The following is a 14,059-nucleotide window of genomic DNA, read 5'->3' on the forward strand; positions in this document are numbered from 1 at the left end:
AGTGGGTGATGGAGGCTAGCATCATAAGTGATTGGAGGTGGAAGTCAACCTCTCAATACTGAATGAAATATGATAGGTTGGTTGGGAATATGTTGTGAAAGGTTTTGATGCTGAAGATAAGTAGCTTAATGTAGCCTCACCACCTACCTGGTCTAGCTTCAGGCTAGCCATTGCCCCAGTTTCCCTTCTTGGGCTTCTCAGTAACTCTTAAAGTCTTTTATGCATACAATAACAACCCCCTCTTCTTTTGGTCTGATTTATTAACAGAGTTCAAAAGGGAAACAAAACTTCCTACTGAGGCTCGCTCTTCGGCCAAGTCTTTCCTTACATTTCAGCTTGCTAGCTGTTACTAGTTCTCTGCACTCGTTTGAGAACAGCAACTCTCAGGCCTTCCTACCTTCCTTCTCCCTTCTCTTTGGACAGGACTCAAGGTCTCCTCTTCCTTCACCTTCACAGCATCTCTTATCTACCCCTACAGAATTCATTTAGCCACATGACTCATCTGTCATGTGACATTCATTCTCTCTACCTGGGGCAGTGAGTTAAGCGTGTCACAGGTGGGAGTGGAACCATGTCCCTTAAAGGGGCTGGCCATCCTGTGATATTTATGTTTGATCTGATGAAGAACGGGAAGCCACTGAGGGATGCAAACAGAAAGGTGACATGGTCAAAGCAACCAGCTAGGAAAACGATCTTTATAGGAGTTGAATGGAAATGAACAGGACAAGACTGCATTTTTCAAGGCCAGAGAAAAGGATGTTGCAGTAATCAGGACGTGAGATGATGAGAGCTTGGAAGGGAGTTTTAGCTGCATGAATGGCTAGGGAAGGTAATATCTTAATGTTATGTAGAAAGAATCTGCAAGACTTAAGACATAGCCTGGAAGTGAGGATCTAGAGAGAAGTCCAAGCTGAAGATGACACCCAGGTTTATGACCCAGGTTTACCACCCTGGCTCACCACCCTGGCTCAAGGCTAGATGAAAAATGACAATGTAGCCCATAGTAAACATAAGATAATGCCATATTAAAGTTACATACTCAAAATTATATGAAATGTATTTAAGAAATTTATATTTTGTTCAATTAAAATATTGACACCTTTTTGATCTTACATTCTTAATTAAAGAAGTGATTTCTAAAATTTACTAGATATTCACTTTCAAAGACATTAAGAATAATTATATATTATTTTGGCAAACAAATTCAGTTTTGTGAGTCTTGTAAGAAAAATTTAATGGCACAAAGTCCCTTTGGACCTTACTAAGATTTCTCATTAAAACCAAAACAGATCAATGTTGTCTGATACCACGCTATCTCCACATTACTCACTTCTTCTCAGAGCTGTGGGTTCTACTTCAGCACGTTTCCCAACCTCTGCTTGAGGAGAAAGAAGCCATTTTTGAAGATTGAACCATATTCCAAAAAGAGCTATTCCTAAACAAGCGAGCTTACTAGTTTTAATGTTAACTTTTTTTGCATTTAATATCTGTTACTCTATATGAACTCATATATAGTATGAACGTACATATATACTGTACAAACTCAAAGAAAAAAAGACAACTTAGAAAACAGATTTAGCCCACAGATAGAAATTTGAATACAAGATAAAGAACTTTGTGGAGAAATAAAACAGCCAAAAGGCAGGTACAGGCTGACAAGCAAACCATCACACAAGATTAAACAGGAAGTGTGGTTTCCAAATACAACGTAGTACTCCAAAACCTGTGCTACAGTAAACAGCTTTGTATCCAGTAGTGGTTTCTATTAACATTTTTGTTGCTGACAACAAATCTTCCCTGTGGCCTGTTTTAACATCCAGGATACATTAAATCCATATCTATTTTCGTGGACATAAGATTCCACATATATGAATGCAAAGTATTAAAACATAATGATAGGTACACTGATGGCCAGATGGGAATAACTGGCATTTATTTTAACTATTTAGAAAAATAAGAAAAATGCACAGATATATAAAAATCACATATGATTATATTCCTTTCCCCAACTCTTGGTATGCCATCTATCTCTTTAAAATGTAAGTTATTCAAGGAATAGGACCATGACATTGTGTTAAGCATATAATGGGGCCCCAAACACAATAAGGGCCATCATCCAGACTGAGGACTCTGGCATTATTGTAATACAAGTATTATTGGAATGAGAAAAATCAATAATAGTTGCCTCCACACCAAAACAGTAATCCAGTTTGAAAACAAACTAATGATTCTGAAGAGCAGATCTATAGAAAAAATTGCCATTCTCATGCAGTTCTAAATAACGTTAAGATAGATAACCGACAACCCATACATAAAAAACAGAAAACAGAATTTCAGGGTGCCACACAAGAAGACTTCTGAACAGATATTTTCTATAACTTACTACTCTCAAACACTGGGAGAATTCCAACAGAAACTAATTCTTCTACACTTCCATAATCAAAAATTAAATATATTCAAGCAGTTTCAACCTTTGCTGAAGAGGATGTGGGCAGGTACAGTAGATTATTAAAGTTGGATGAACATTTTCCATTGAAACTATTTTTAGATTGAAAATTGAGTTTTCAGTTAGACAATTTTTTTGCCAGCTTTTCACGGAAAAAATTGACTTTTTGTCAAAACAAAACAAAAAACCCAAAACACATTGCTATAAACAACAAAAAATCCCCAAACTGAAAAATTTTAGATTTGGAAAGTATACCAGGCTGCCTCATGCCCCATTCTCCTCTCTGGACTGGAATCCCTGGCCAAACTACATCTCCCATGGTGCACCTCAGCAACTCAGCAAGAAGTGAGATGTGGTGCATCAGAGCAGTCTACAACTCCCATTAGATACTGGACAGCATTTCTCAATCAAAATTTTCAGGTTTTGGACAAAATCTTCAGTTTTAAACAACAAGAACAACAAGCCTATTATGCCCTATGCAGCACTCCCCTAACATTTATAAAACAACAAAAAAATTATTTAGGATCTCAGATTATTAATATGAACCAGGAAATGCACTCCCATTCCATTGCTCACAAGAGAAAACTCTACAATCATAATGCAGGTGAACAAAATACAAGAAAAATGAAATGTGCAACAGTACTCTAATTAGATGATTAAACACCAGGTTTGAAGGGTATTGGCGTTTAACCAATGTACAATGTGTAATGTGCAAGAAACAAAGACAAAACAGTAACATCTTCAAGCTCAAACTACACTGTATTTTATCTAAAAAATGCCATTCTCTCCTTTGAATACTTAATATATAACACCTATGTATTTACCTCCATATTGCAATTCTTCACAAAATACCCACCTGTATCCAAAAACCAATTATTTGTGGATCTCTCAGTATACTGCAATACTGCACGAGTACCTGTGTCCATCACTGAATATAACACCACACCTAAAATATGTAGGGCTACCTGTATATTTTGTGTGTGTGTGTGTTTACTGGTGTTCTTATTTGTAAATATTCCTATACAACATAGGTTTTATAAAAATCATCTGTAGGGCCATTTAAGAAATATTCTGTCGGTTAAACAACCAAAACAGTAGGAGCCACATAGAAGCTCCATGAAAAACAGTAAAATACCTATTTTAACCAAGGCCCTAGGGTTATCACAATTTTTACACTGATATTCTAAAATAACTTTGCCTCAGACAGGATGTGTAAAAAAAATCCTGAAACTATTTATTATGTCTACCTAATAATATTATTGATATCTTGCCTTTAATAAAGTACAAAAGCCCATTCAAGCTGTTGATTTGGTTCCATGCACTGAAATCACAACCATAAATCTTTGATTTAGATTTGGCTGAAATTAAACTATGCAGTAAGGTCTTTTGATATTACTGCATGTCTTGCACCTCAAAAGGTCTGCAATTTCATTTACTCTTCCTCTTCTGCTTCATTACTTTCCATGTGTAGTCCTGACTAAGTTACTATAGATGAGAAGTTGAAAGCTATGAATTCATAGAATAGACTTTGATGTAAAGTAATTTTTTTAACCCCCTCCCCCCCCAAAAGCAAACCATAACTTGGTCAAAGATTGTTTTCAGTGCTATGTTTGTGTTAATAAAAGATGAGCTGTTATGGTAGGCCTGAGATTGAACGGATATATGCTCATGTTGTTTTATTTAGATTTACCAGTAAGCTTCTGATACCCATGAGTTAGAAATGAAGTAGAAATAACCTTTTAGTACATTATAGTTGAGGCTGTTTCTGAGAGCATTACCAGACATACTGAAACTTTGCATTAAGCAAGAGATTAACAAACCTCAAGAAAGAATTTAAAGGTTTCCATCAATTTACTGAAAATGAAATGCTGCCAAATTGTTATATCAACCCAAGTGAAGGGAAACACTGTCTGTTTTAGGTAACAGTCTCTCACTAGTTCCCCTTGAAATTTTGCAAACTCTTATGTTCATATTCACAAACATTCCGGGAGTCATACTTCAGGAAAGATGTGGACAAACTGGAGAAAGTCCAGAAGAGATCAACAAAAATGTTAAAAGGATTAGAAAACCTGACCCATGAGGAAAGGTTAAAAAAACCTGGGTGTGTTTAGTCTTGAGAAAAGAAGACTGAGGGGGGCCTGAAAATAGTCTTAAATATGTTAAGAGCTGTAATAAAGAGGACTGTGATCAATTGTTCTCCCTGTCCACCGAAGGTAGGACAAGAAGTAATGAGGTTAATCTGCAGCAAGGGAGGTTTAGGTTAGACATTAGGAAAAGCTTTCTAAGTATAAGGGTAGTTGGAGTTTTTAAGAACAGGTTAGACAAACAGATATCGGGGATGGTCTAGGTTTACTTGATTCTGCCTCTGGTGGGACTGGATGACTTCTCAAGGTCCCTTCCAGCCCTATGTTAATATGATTCTACAAAAGAAATCTAGAAAAAGTCTGGTGTGTAAATTAACTGTGCAGAAGTAAGGTGCCATCACGGCCTTTTATGTGGAGATCTTATGGAACATACTGATACAGCAATTACTCTGCATTAAAGCAACCAGTACATTCCTTATGTCACTGAACTATATATATTTTTTTATGGTTTCCATATCACTTATGGAGCAAAAATCTTTATTGGCATAATGGGTTTTCAAATGTTAGTTATTGTTGAATGAACGAGTTCCAAATAGTGTCACCTCATGCTCTTTACTACATTTTGGGGGTTCCAGTAATATACTCTTCCTCCCTCATCTATAATCTGCAACATCTGTATCTGAAAAAGTTGCTGTAGGACATCTTACTTCTTCTCCTGTCAGTCTTTTAACAATTTTAACCACGTTGGAAAAGAGACCCACTGAGTGCACTTGGAGTGTCCTAAAATCACTGATCTCATAAAGAATATATTTTTTAGAACTGTATGCCTGTGTATACAAAAAAATATTGAACTGTCTATCCTCTACTATACTTACATACTTACCAGATATCAAAGAGATCAGGACAATGTACACAATCAATTCTTTATTATTTTCTATTCTTGCAAGAAAAAACACAATTTTCACTGCTATCCTATGGACTAGACATAAATATATTTCAAAAGTAGACTAATTTTAATGTTCAGAGGTGCAGCTAAAAAGATACATTGCCAAGATGACACAGGTAGGTATGGCTACACAGCATTTTGGAATGAATGGGAACGAGCCTCACAGCCTGGGTTCTCAGACTTGGGTAGCAGAGTTTGCACCAGTGCTCTAAAAATAGCTGTATAGACAATGTTTTGAAGTCACTGCAGAAAACTCTCTGACCCCAGTGTGTTGGGCAGGCACATACCTAGTGGAACATGTGTGAAATCACTCAATGAACCACAATTTTTTGACCAAAACTAAAATGTTTCACAAAAATTTTCACTTTGGTTGAAAGTCCAGTTTTCACACCAACTCTTATACTAAAATGAAAAAAATACAGGATAAAGAAACTAAAGGTCAAATCCATACACCATAGAAGTTAATGGGTGTTTTTCCACTGACTTGAGTGAAACCAGGATTTCACCCTATGAAAACAACAGTGAACATCTCACAAACCATCAAGTTTCTCTTCATGTGTGTGGAAGAAAAGAAACTGGGACTAGAGGCATTAATGAATTATTTGGAAGTATGTTATTAAATAGGACCTTTGCTCATAAAGAGATAGCAGTAAATTTTGGGCATCCTTACAAGATAGTCATAGTGGACAGAGTTCAACCCCAGTTGGCACAGAAAGTTTCTGTGTGAGGGATGCTGCACCCCAAGGGAATTCACTTCCCAAGAAGTGTCCCTTTCCAGGGCCTAATCTCACTGTGGGCTATATAATTGCCATGCAGGGAAGGCTGCACTGGGCATGCACCAATTGCCCACCTAAGTCAGTGCAATCCACTTTTGGGGATGTGCTGGTCACCTGTAGGACCTCTGGTGAAGGGTAGGTTTCAGGTGCATTGTGAAATCTCCACAATCAATGGTCCTGTGCCATCTGGGCCTTTTCAATGTACTAAATTGTCAGTAAAAAGATATCAGTATACAGACTCTATTAAATATATTGGTAAATTTAATAAAACTGTATTAAAGAATAATTATATACAACAAGTAAGAAGGAGAATAAGTACTCACATGAGGGAAAAATAAGACAAAAAGGGAATAATATACTCACCCAAAATTCTTACTTTACCTTTTAATAGAACAGATAAATACAATTATACAGTTCAGCCTGTTGCTCCTAAAATATGTGAAATGTTCATGCAACCTAGGAAAAGTATTTACCTCATTATCAGTTCCCACATCCAGGATTACAGGCAGACATTCCTGTGGTTTCATTCCTCCACATGCTGTGTAAAGGGCCAATTTACCAACTGGTATTCCCATTCCATAACAGCCAAGGTCTCCAAGGCCAAGAATACGTTCTCCATCAGTCACCACAATAGCCTTGATGGAGGAAAAAAAGTACTATGAAATAATTTATTTTCTGAAATGCTGAGTACTTACAAACAACATATCTATACTCCTCAACACACTTTCTCCTCAACACAATTGTTACAGAGACACATTAAATTATAGTAGAGTGAAAGTCCTGAATTCCATCATTACATTTTATTGCATATTCACTTCAATTATATTGCAACTTCACTTCACTGTAAAAGGCTTTTCCTGTGCTAATCCTCTAAGAATGCAGCAATTATCACTTACCAGACAGGTGCTCAGTGCTGCATTCCAAAGGAACAATCATGTCCCCTCTTGCTCTGAATCAACAAGGAAGATGATTTGTCCCTATGCTGTGTAGAAAGGGTAAGAAAGGATCCTTTGCTTCTAGCTGTTGCTGCAACTGTTCCCAGTGGGAGTGAAAAGAAGGTGATATTGCTACTGCAGCTCCCTGACAGGAGTGAAACTATAGTCTTCCAAAAAGAAAAGGAGTACTTGTGGCACCTTAGAGACTAACAAATGTATTTGAGCATAAGCTTTCGTGAGCTACAGCTACATCGGATGCATCCGATGAAGTGAGCTGTAGCTCACGAAAGCTTATGCTCAAATAAATTTATTAATCTCTAAGGTGCCACAAGTACTCCTTTTTCTTTTTCGAATACAGACTAACACGGCTGCTACTCTGGAATATAGTCTTCCAGGATATGTTTACACAGCATCTGGGAGCAAGCCTCCCGGCCCGAGACCACAGACTTGTGGTAGCTGAGCTTGCACTAGCATGCTATTTTTAGCCGACACCCTATCCTAGGCTTCAGAGCCCAAGCTCTAGTCCAAGTCGCAATAACAAAGCACTATCTACACAGCTAACAATAGTGTGCTAGCATGAGCCCTGCTAACATGCATCTGTGGACCAAGGCTAGGCAGCTCACTCCCAGATGCTATATAAACATATCCCCAGAGGCTCGTGCCCTTCAGCAATCATACTCCTCCTGACCCACATAAACACAGCATCTAGAGCTTCCTGCAATTGCAGTGCAGCTTTTTTGAGAATATAAAAGACAATATTTTACTATAAGAGGGTTCTACTGTATACATGCAAATATGTTGTTTCATCAACTATAACACCACCACCCAGCTCTTATTTAGTGCTTTTAATCAGTAGATCTCAAAGTATTTAGAAATAGCACCATAATAAAACAAAATTCAGACACATTTAAAACCAAGAACACCTGTCTGGACTCAAAACAAAGGTTTCTGTAACACTGGACAGAATCATATGAGTGAAGAGTCACATATGACAGAGTAAAAGATAATAATTTAGAATTAAGAGGTGGGTAAAAGGCAATGCAACTTTGACTGAAAAATGGTTACTAACCTGTTGTAACTGTTGTTCTTCAAGATGTGTTACACATGTCCATTCTACCCTTGATGTGTTCGTGCCCCATGCACAGTCACTGGAAATTTTTCCCTCAGTGGTAACCAGCAGGGCAGCTTGAGCACCCTCTGCTGCCGTGTGCCACTGGTGCCAGTATAAAGAGCCCAGCTTACCCCAAGCTCTCTCAGTTCCTTCTTTCTGGAAACTCCAATGTAGAGAGGGTGGGGGAAGGGCCATGGAATGGACATGTGCAACACATCTCGAAGAACAACAGTTATGAAAAGTTAGTAACAGGTTTTTTTCTTTCAGTGATTGCACATGTGTATTCCACTCTTGGTGACTCCCAAGCAGTAATATAGGTGGAGGGATCACAGTTCATGTACATACAGATTGTTGTACAGCACGACCAAATATAGCATCATCTCTAGAGTACTGGGTGATGGCATAATGAGAGCAGAAAGTGTGCACCAATGAACAGGTTGCTACTTTACAAATGTTCTGGATAGGGATCTGCACTAGGAATGCTACTGAGGATGCCTGCACTCTTGTGGAGTGAGCTGTCAACTTGTCTAGTGGAGAAATACCTGCCAGGTCATAACAACAGCTGATACAAGAAGTTATCCAATATCAAATTATCTGTGAGGAGATTGGAAGATATTTAATTCTGTCTGCTATAACCACGAAGAGTGGACCACTGAAACAATCTGGTCCTGTCTATATAGAACACCAATGCTCATCTAACAGCCAATATGTGTAGCCTTTGCTCGTCCCTATTTGTGTGTGGTTTTGGGTAAAATACAGATAAGTAAATTGGTTGACTGATATGAAAAATTGAAACTACTTTAGGGACAACACTTGGATGAGAGTATAAGTATACCTTCTCTTTAAAGAAGACTGTATATAGTGGTTCAGATGAAAGGGCATGCAGTTCAGAGACTCTTCTGGCAGAAGTGATAGCAATTAGGAAAACCACATTCCATGAAAGGTGTAGTACGGAGCACATTTCCAAAGTCTCAAATGGCCCACAAGTTTAGACAGGACCAAGTTCAAGTCCCATGGGGGAACAGGTTCTTTTAATTGAGGGTGCAATGTCATTGTCATGTTGTTAGAAAAAACAGAAGTTATCCCAGCGAGGGTCGTCATCTTCTTCTTTCATATGGCTGGTGTAGAGCAGCAACTGAAACCTATAATTTCACCAGCAGTTGATCGAGCCAAATGGCTACATCACAAGTAGCAGAATTTATTGCAGTAATGCCTCCTTTATACTTATAAGTTGGGCAGTAGGTAGTGATATGTTTGACAATATATTATGGGGAACCACACTCACATACCGGGGAGTCCTTGATTTTCCATTTGAGCATTAGATATCTACTATGGCTGGTTTGAATTCAGTTCAGAGTTGACCAGCTGACCATGGAAGGTCAAACCCAGAAACCTTCTGCATGGGATCTGGCACAAGGTGCTTATTTTTTGCTTAGCCCAATCTTCTGCATGGGATCTGGCACAAGGTGCTTGTTTAGCCCAATCTGCTTTCCAAGCCTCCTTCTGATCATAGCCTGACTGCATGAAACTAAACAAATATTCCCAGAAAGGCTTAAGGGATTTAAGATGTTGTGGGGAGGGGGGACATTGTCAAGTTCTTGGTGAATAGACATCATGGACATCTGTTTTCCTGGATTCACTTTTCCTGGAACCCTAAGCTTCGCAGAATGTTGCAGCAGTTCTGCGTATCGGCAGGGGAGTGATGTTAGACAGGTAGCCATGATTTTGGAATTGACTTAAGGGTTCCCGTGATGCACCGCATCACTGTATTTAGCTGTGTCAAGTCATGTGTGGCTGCATCTGCTCCATACCGGTGCACAATATTCAGCTATTAAATATATAAATGCTATTGCAGATGTTTGCAACACTGATGCTGATGCACACCAGGTTGGACCTGCTAGTTTCTGGATTATGTTGGATCTCATTTTTATTTTTGCAGCTACCTTCTCAAGATGATCATAGAAGGAGAGGGTGCGGTCGAGTTTCACTCCGAGATATGTTGGAGTGTAATCGTGTTGCACATTTTTACCACAGAAATCTACTTTCAGTGTGTTTTTGGCACTCTTATTATCAAGATGGAATGTGCTTACTATTGTTTTTCCAGGGTTTGGTTTGAGCCTCCATTTCCAGAAATATTGTTCCATATTTTGGAGGTCCTCAGTTAATGCTTTCTCAATGTCATGGAGGTTTAATGCTTGGATTGTCATGGCAAGATCATGTGCATATCCAAATGTTCGTGATTTAGTTGGAGGCATGTCACTTATGTAAATATTAAAAGAGGTTGGCGCAAATACAGAGTCTTGTGCTAGCCCACTGTTTATGATATGGGGTGTTACTCAGCCTGGTCCACGGCAGGCAAAGTGAAAAGGAGTACTTGTGGCACCTTAGAGACTAACAAATTTATATGAGCATAAGCTTTCGTGATCTACTGCTCACTTCATCGGATGCTGTAGCTCACGAAAGCTTATGCTCAAATAAATTTGTTAGTCTCTCAGGTGCCACAAGTACTCCCTTTCTTTTTGCGAATACAGACTAACATGGCTGCTTCTCTAAAAGCAGGCAAAGTATTTCGTAGCAGGGTATAATTTTAGCAAGTTTCAGCATCAGGCCCTTAATCCATACAGTATCATACGCAGATGACAGGTCAACAAATACTGCGCCAGTCTTTAGGTTTTTTTGATAACCTGCCTCAATGTGAGTTGTGAGTGCCAGAACTTGGTCACAACAACTACGTTTTGACCGGAAGCCTGCCAACAGTACAAGGGAGTATTCTTTTGAGGATGATACGTTCAAGTAGTTTATAGGTTGTACATAATAGAGAATTTGGCCTATAGCTTCCTGCTTCATCAAGGAGCTTTCCAGGCTTCGGAATGGCAATTACCATTGCCTCACGCCATATTTCAGGGATCTGTACTGTCCTTAAGGTAGTGGAGTACAATGTTGCGAGCCACTGGAGTCCTTTGGGGCTGAGATGGTGGAGGAATTCTGATGGAATACCATCAGGGCTTGCAGTCTTCCCTTTTTTCATTGCAAGTCTTTATTTTCCTTCCCCGATGCTGATAGTGGAAGGTTCTTCTCAGGGGATTGAGGCAAGTTTTCGGTAAAGTTGTTGATACACTTCTCTTCTTGTGTGCTTATCATGTGGTCCTTTTGTGTTCTCCACCAATTTGGAGGCAATTGAATTTGGCCAGATATTTGGTGGCCAGTACTCTGTGGAATTAGTGGCCTCAAGACGTTGTAGTAGTGTCCAGCCTTGATGACTTGAACATGTAAAATCAAGGTTTTGCACGCAATAAAGCCATAAAGTGTAGCAGGGCTTTTGAAGTACGAGAGCTCCTGGTCTGATTGTATTTCCAGAGCAACTCCTGCATCTCTCTCGTCCAGCAGGTAGTTTGCTTTTTCCGGAATCCTCGGGGAATATTCTTCTTTCCTGCTACTTTCAGGAGCCCTGCAAACCATTGATAGCATTCTGGTCTTGCTGGAATTCTTGCAACAGTTTTATCTACAGTCTGTTTTTAGGCATCCCAATCAGCTTTAGCAAAATTCCATCGTGATACTTGCTTCGGAAAGAACACAGAAATTTCTATGCCTACATAGATCATTATAGACCTGCGTAGGCTGTTTGGAAATGCTATGATGTGAGTGTTACCACTTTGGTCTTTAGACACGAATGTTAGGTCTGGATCATACCCACATTGCCAGTGGCTTGAATGGAATGTTGACTGTTGTTTTAGTTCAGTTTAGCAAGGGTAGAAAGCTGATATTGCTGTCAGGTAAATCTTGATAGAGAAAATAGCTAAGGTCTTGCTGTTTCAGGTTCAGCAGACAGTTGACTACATGTTGGATGGATGAGTGCATCAATGAGACCCCGGTCTGACAAGTCCAGATACGAAACCGCTTTCATTTTGACAGTTCACTGGCCCTTGTGAGTGCTTTCTGCTACTTAGTAAGATCTGGAAAACTTGCTCTGAGCAAGCCTGCTCGCTGAGATTTAGCCTTGGAGCTTCCAGAATGTTAAATTAAGGGATTGCAGGTTCAGGTGGAGCATCTGATTGTGGTCTTGAGAAATCAAATCCGAGTGAGATTTGAGTTCCCACTGAGAAGTCCAGTAGCATGGAGAACTAGTGTTGGCTGGGCTACACTGGGGTTATTAACATAATCTGGGCATGATCCCATTTGATCTTTAGTAGCACTCTGTATAGGAGTGGAATTGAGGAGAAATTGTAGTAAAGCTTTTATGTCCAGGGTAGCAGGAAGGTACCTATTATGAAGCTTGGATGTGACCTTGCAGGGAGAACTGTTGACATTTTCTGTTGGACTTGACTGCAAATAGTCTATTTGGGGAGGCCCCCAGTGCTGGAAAATGCATCTGGTTACATCTGAGCAAAGAGACCACTCATGGTGACTCAAAAGTAACCTGCTCAGGCGGTTTTCTAGCTTGTTCTACACCCCTGAAAAGTAAGAGACCTCAAGGTTGATTGAATGGGCTATGCAAAATTCCCACAGGTGAACTGCTTCCTGAAAAAGGAGGGATGAGCAAGCTCCTCCCTGCCTGTTGAGGTAAAATACTGCAGCGGTGTTGTCTGTAAGAACAAATAGGATTCTCCCCCTGATATGAGGTAGGAAAGACTGACAGGCAAGACAAATTGTCCTGAGCTCTCTGACATTGGTATGAAGAGTGAGCTCCCTTGAGGACAAAGACCCTGAATTTGGAGGGGCTCCAAGTGAGCATCCCACCCTAGAGCTGACACATCTGAGACCAGTGTCATTGACTGTTCACGGCAGAGAAAGGGAACACCCACACAAACATTGAAAAGATCCAATTACCGATTCAGCAAAATTAGAATCTATGAAGGTACCATGAGCACAGTGTCCAGATGAAGACAGCTTGGCAAGTACACGGATTCGAGCCATGTCAGGAGGGGCTTGAGGTGCAGCTTCACGGGTCATACTACATATGTGCACAAGGCCATGTGCCGTACGAACCTCATATAGTTTCAGGCTGTTGTGATTGAAACTTGAGGTCTGTCATGAGAGACTAAATAGACTGGAATCTTGCCTCTGGGAGGAACGCTCTGGCCTGGGTAGAGTGCAACACAACTCCTATAAACTCTATCCTCTGTACCGGGTAAAGGGTAGACTTGTCTACACTGATCAGTAGGCCTACGGCCTTGAAGGCTGACTGAATGAGTCATATGCTGGATATAAGCTGAGCTTTGGACTGGCCATTGACTAGCCAGTCATCCAGGTAAGGGTAGACCTGCACTCCACATCTCCTCAGGAACTCTGCAACCATGACCAAACATTTTGTGAACACCTGAGGAGCAGCAGAGAGGCCAAAATGAAGCACCGTGAACTAGTAATGTGGGTGCTTCACTACAAACCTGAGGAACTTTCTGTGCCCTCAGTATATCGACACATGAAAGTAGGCATCTCTTATATTGAGTGCAGTATACCAGTCTCCAGAGAGTGAATAATGGATGCCTGGGTGACCATGCAAAACTTTATCTTTTTGAGATATTTGTTGAGCTGGCACAGATCTAATATAGGTCTGAGATTTCCCTTTGCTTTTGGGATTATGAAAGAACGGGAATAGAAACCCTTTCCTCTTAAATTCTGTGGAACCTCCTCTATGGCTCCCACCTGAAAGAGATTGAACCTACTGAATAGGAAGTTCTTTGTGCAAGGGGTCCCTGAAGACCAACAGGGAGGGAGGGTGGGAAGGAGAGGTAGAAATAAACTGGACCATATATGCCACTTC

The 14,059-nt window shown here is 40.0% G+C and overlaps 1 protein-coding gene across 1 annotated transcript in view; it reads right to left on the bottom strand.

Moving 5' to 3' along the window:
* The window catches only part of ME1 (malic enzyme 1), a 356,730-nt gene that overhangs the window by 167,232 nt on the left and 175,439 nt on the right, over positions 1-14,059 (bottom strand). The window contains exon 5 of the mRNA XM_038397226.2: positions 6,726-6,887. Within this exon, the coding sequence (XP_038253154.1) occupies positions 6,726-6,887 (162 nt within the window). The remainder of the gene's footprint in view (positions 1-6,725; positions 6,888-14,059) is intronic.

The sequence above is a fragment of the Dermochelys coriacea genome, chromosome 3 (genome assembly GCF_009764565.3).
Source record: "Dermochelys coriacea isolate rDerCor1 chromosome 3, rDerCor1.pri.v4, whole genome shotgun sequence".
Classification (NCBI taxonomy): Eukaryota; Metazoa; Chordata; order Testudines; family Dermochelyidae; genus Dermochelys; species Dermochelys coriacea.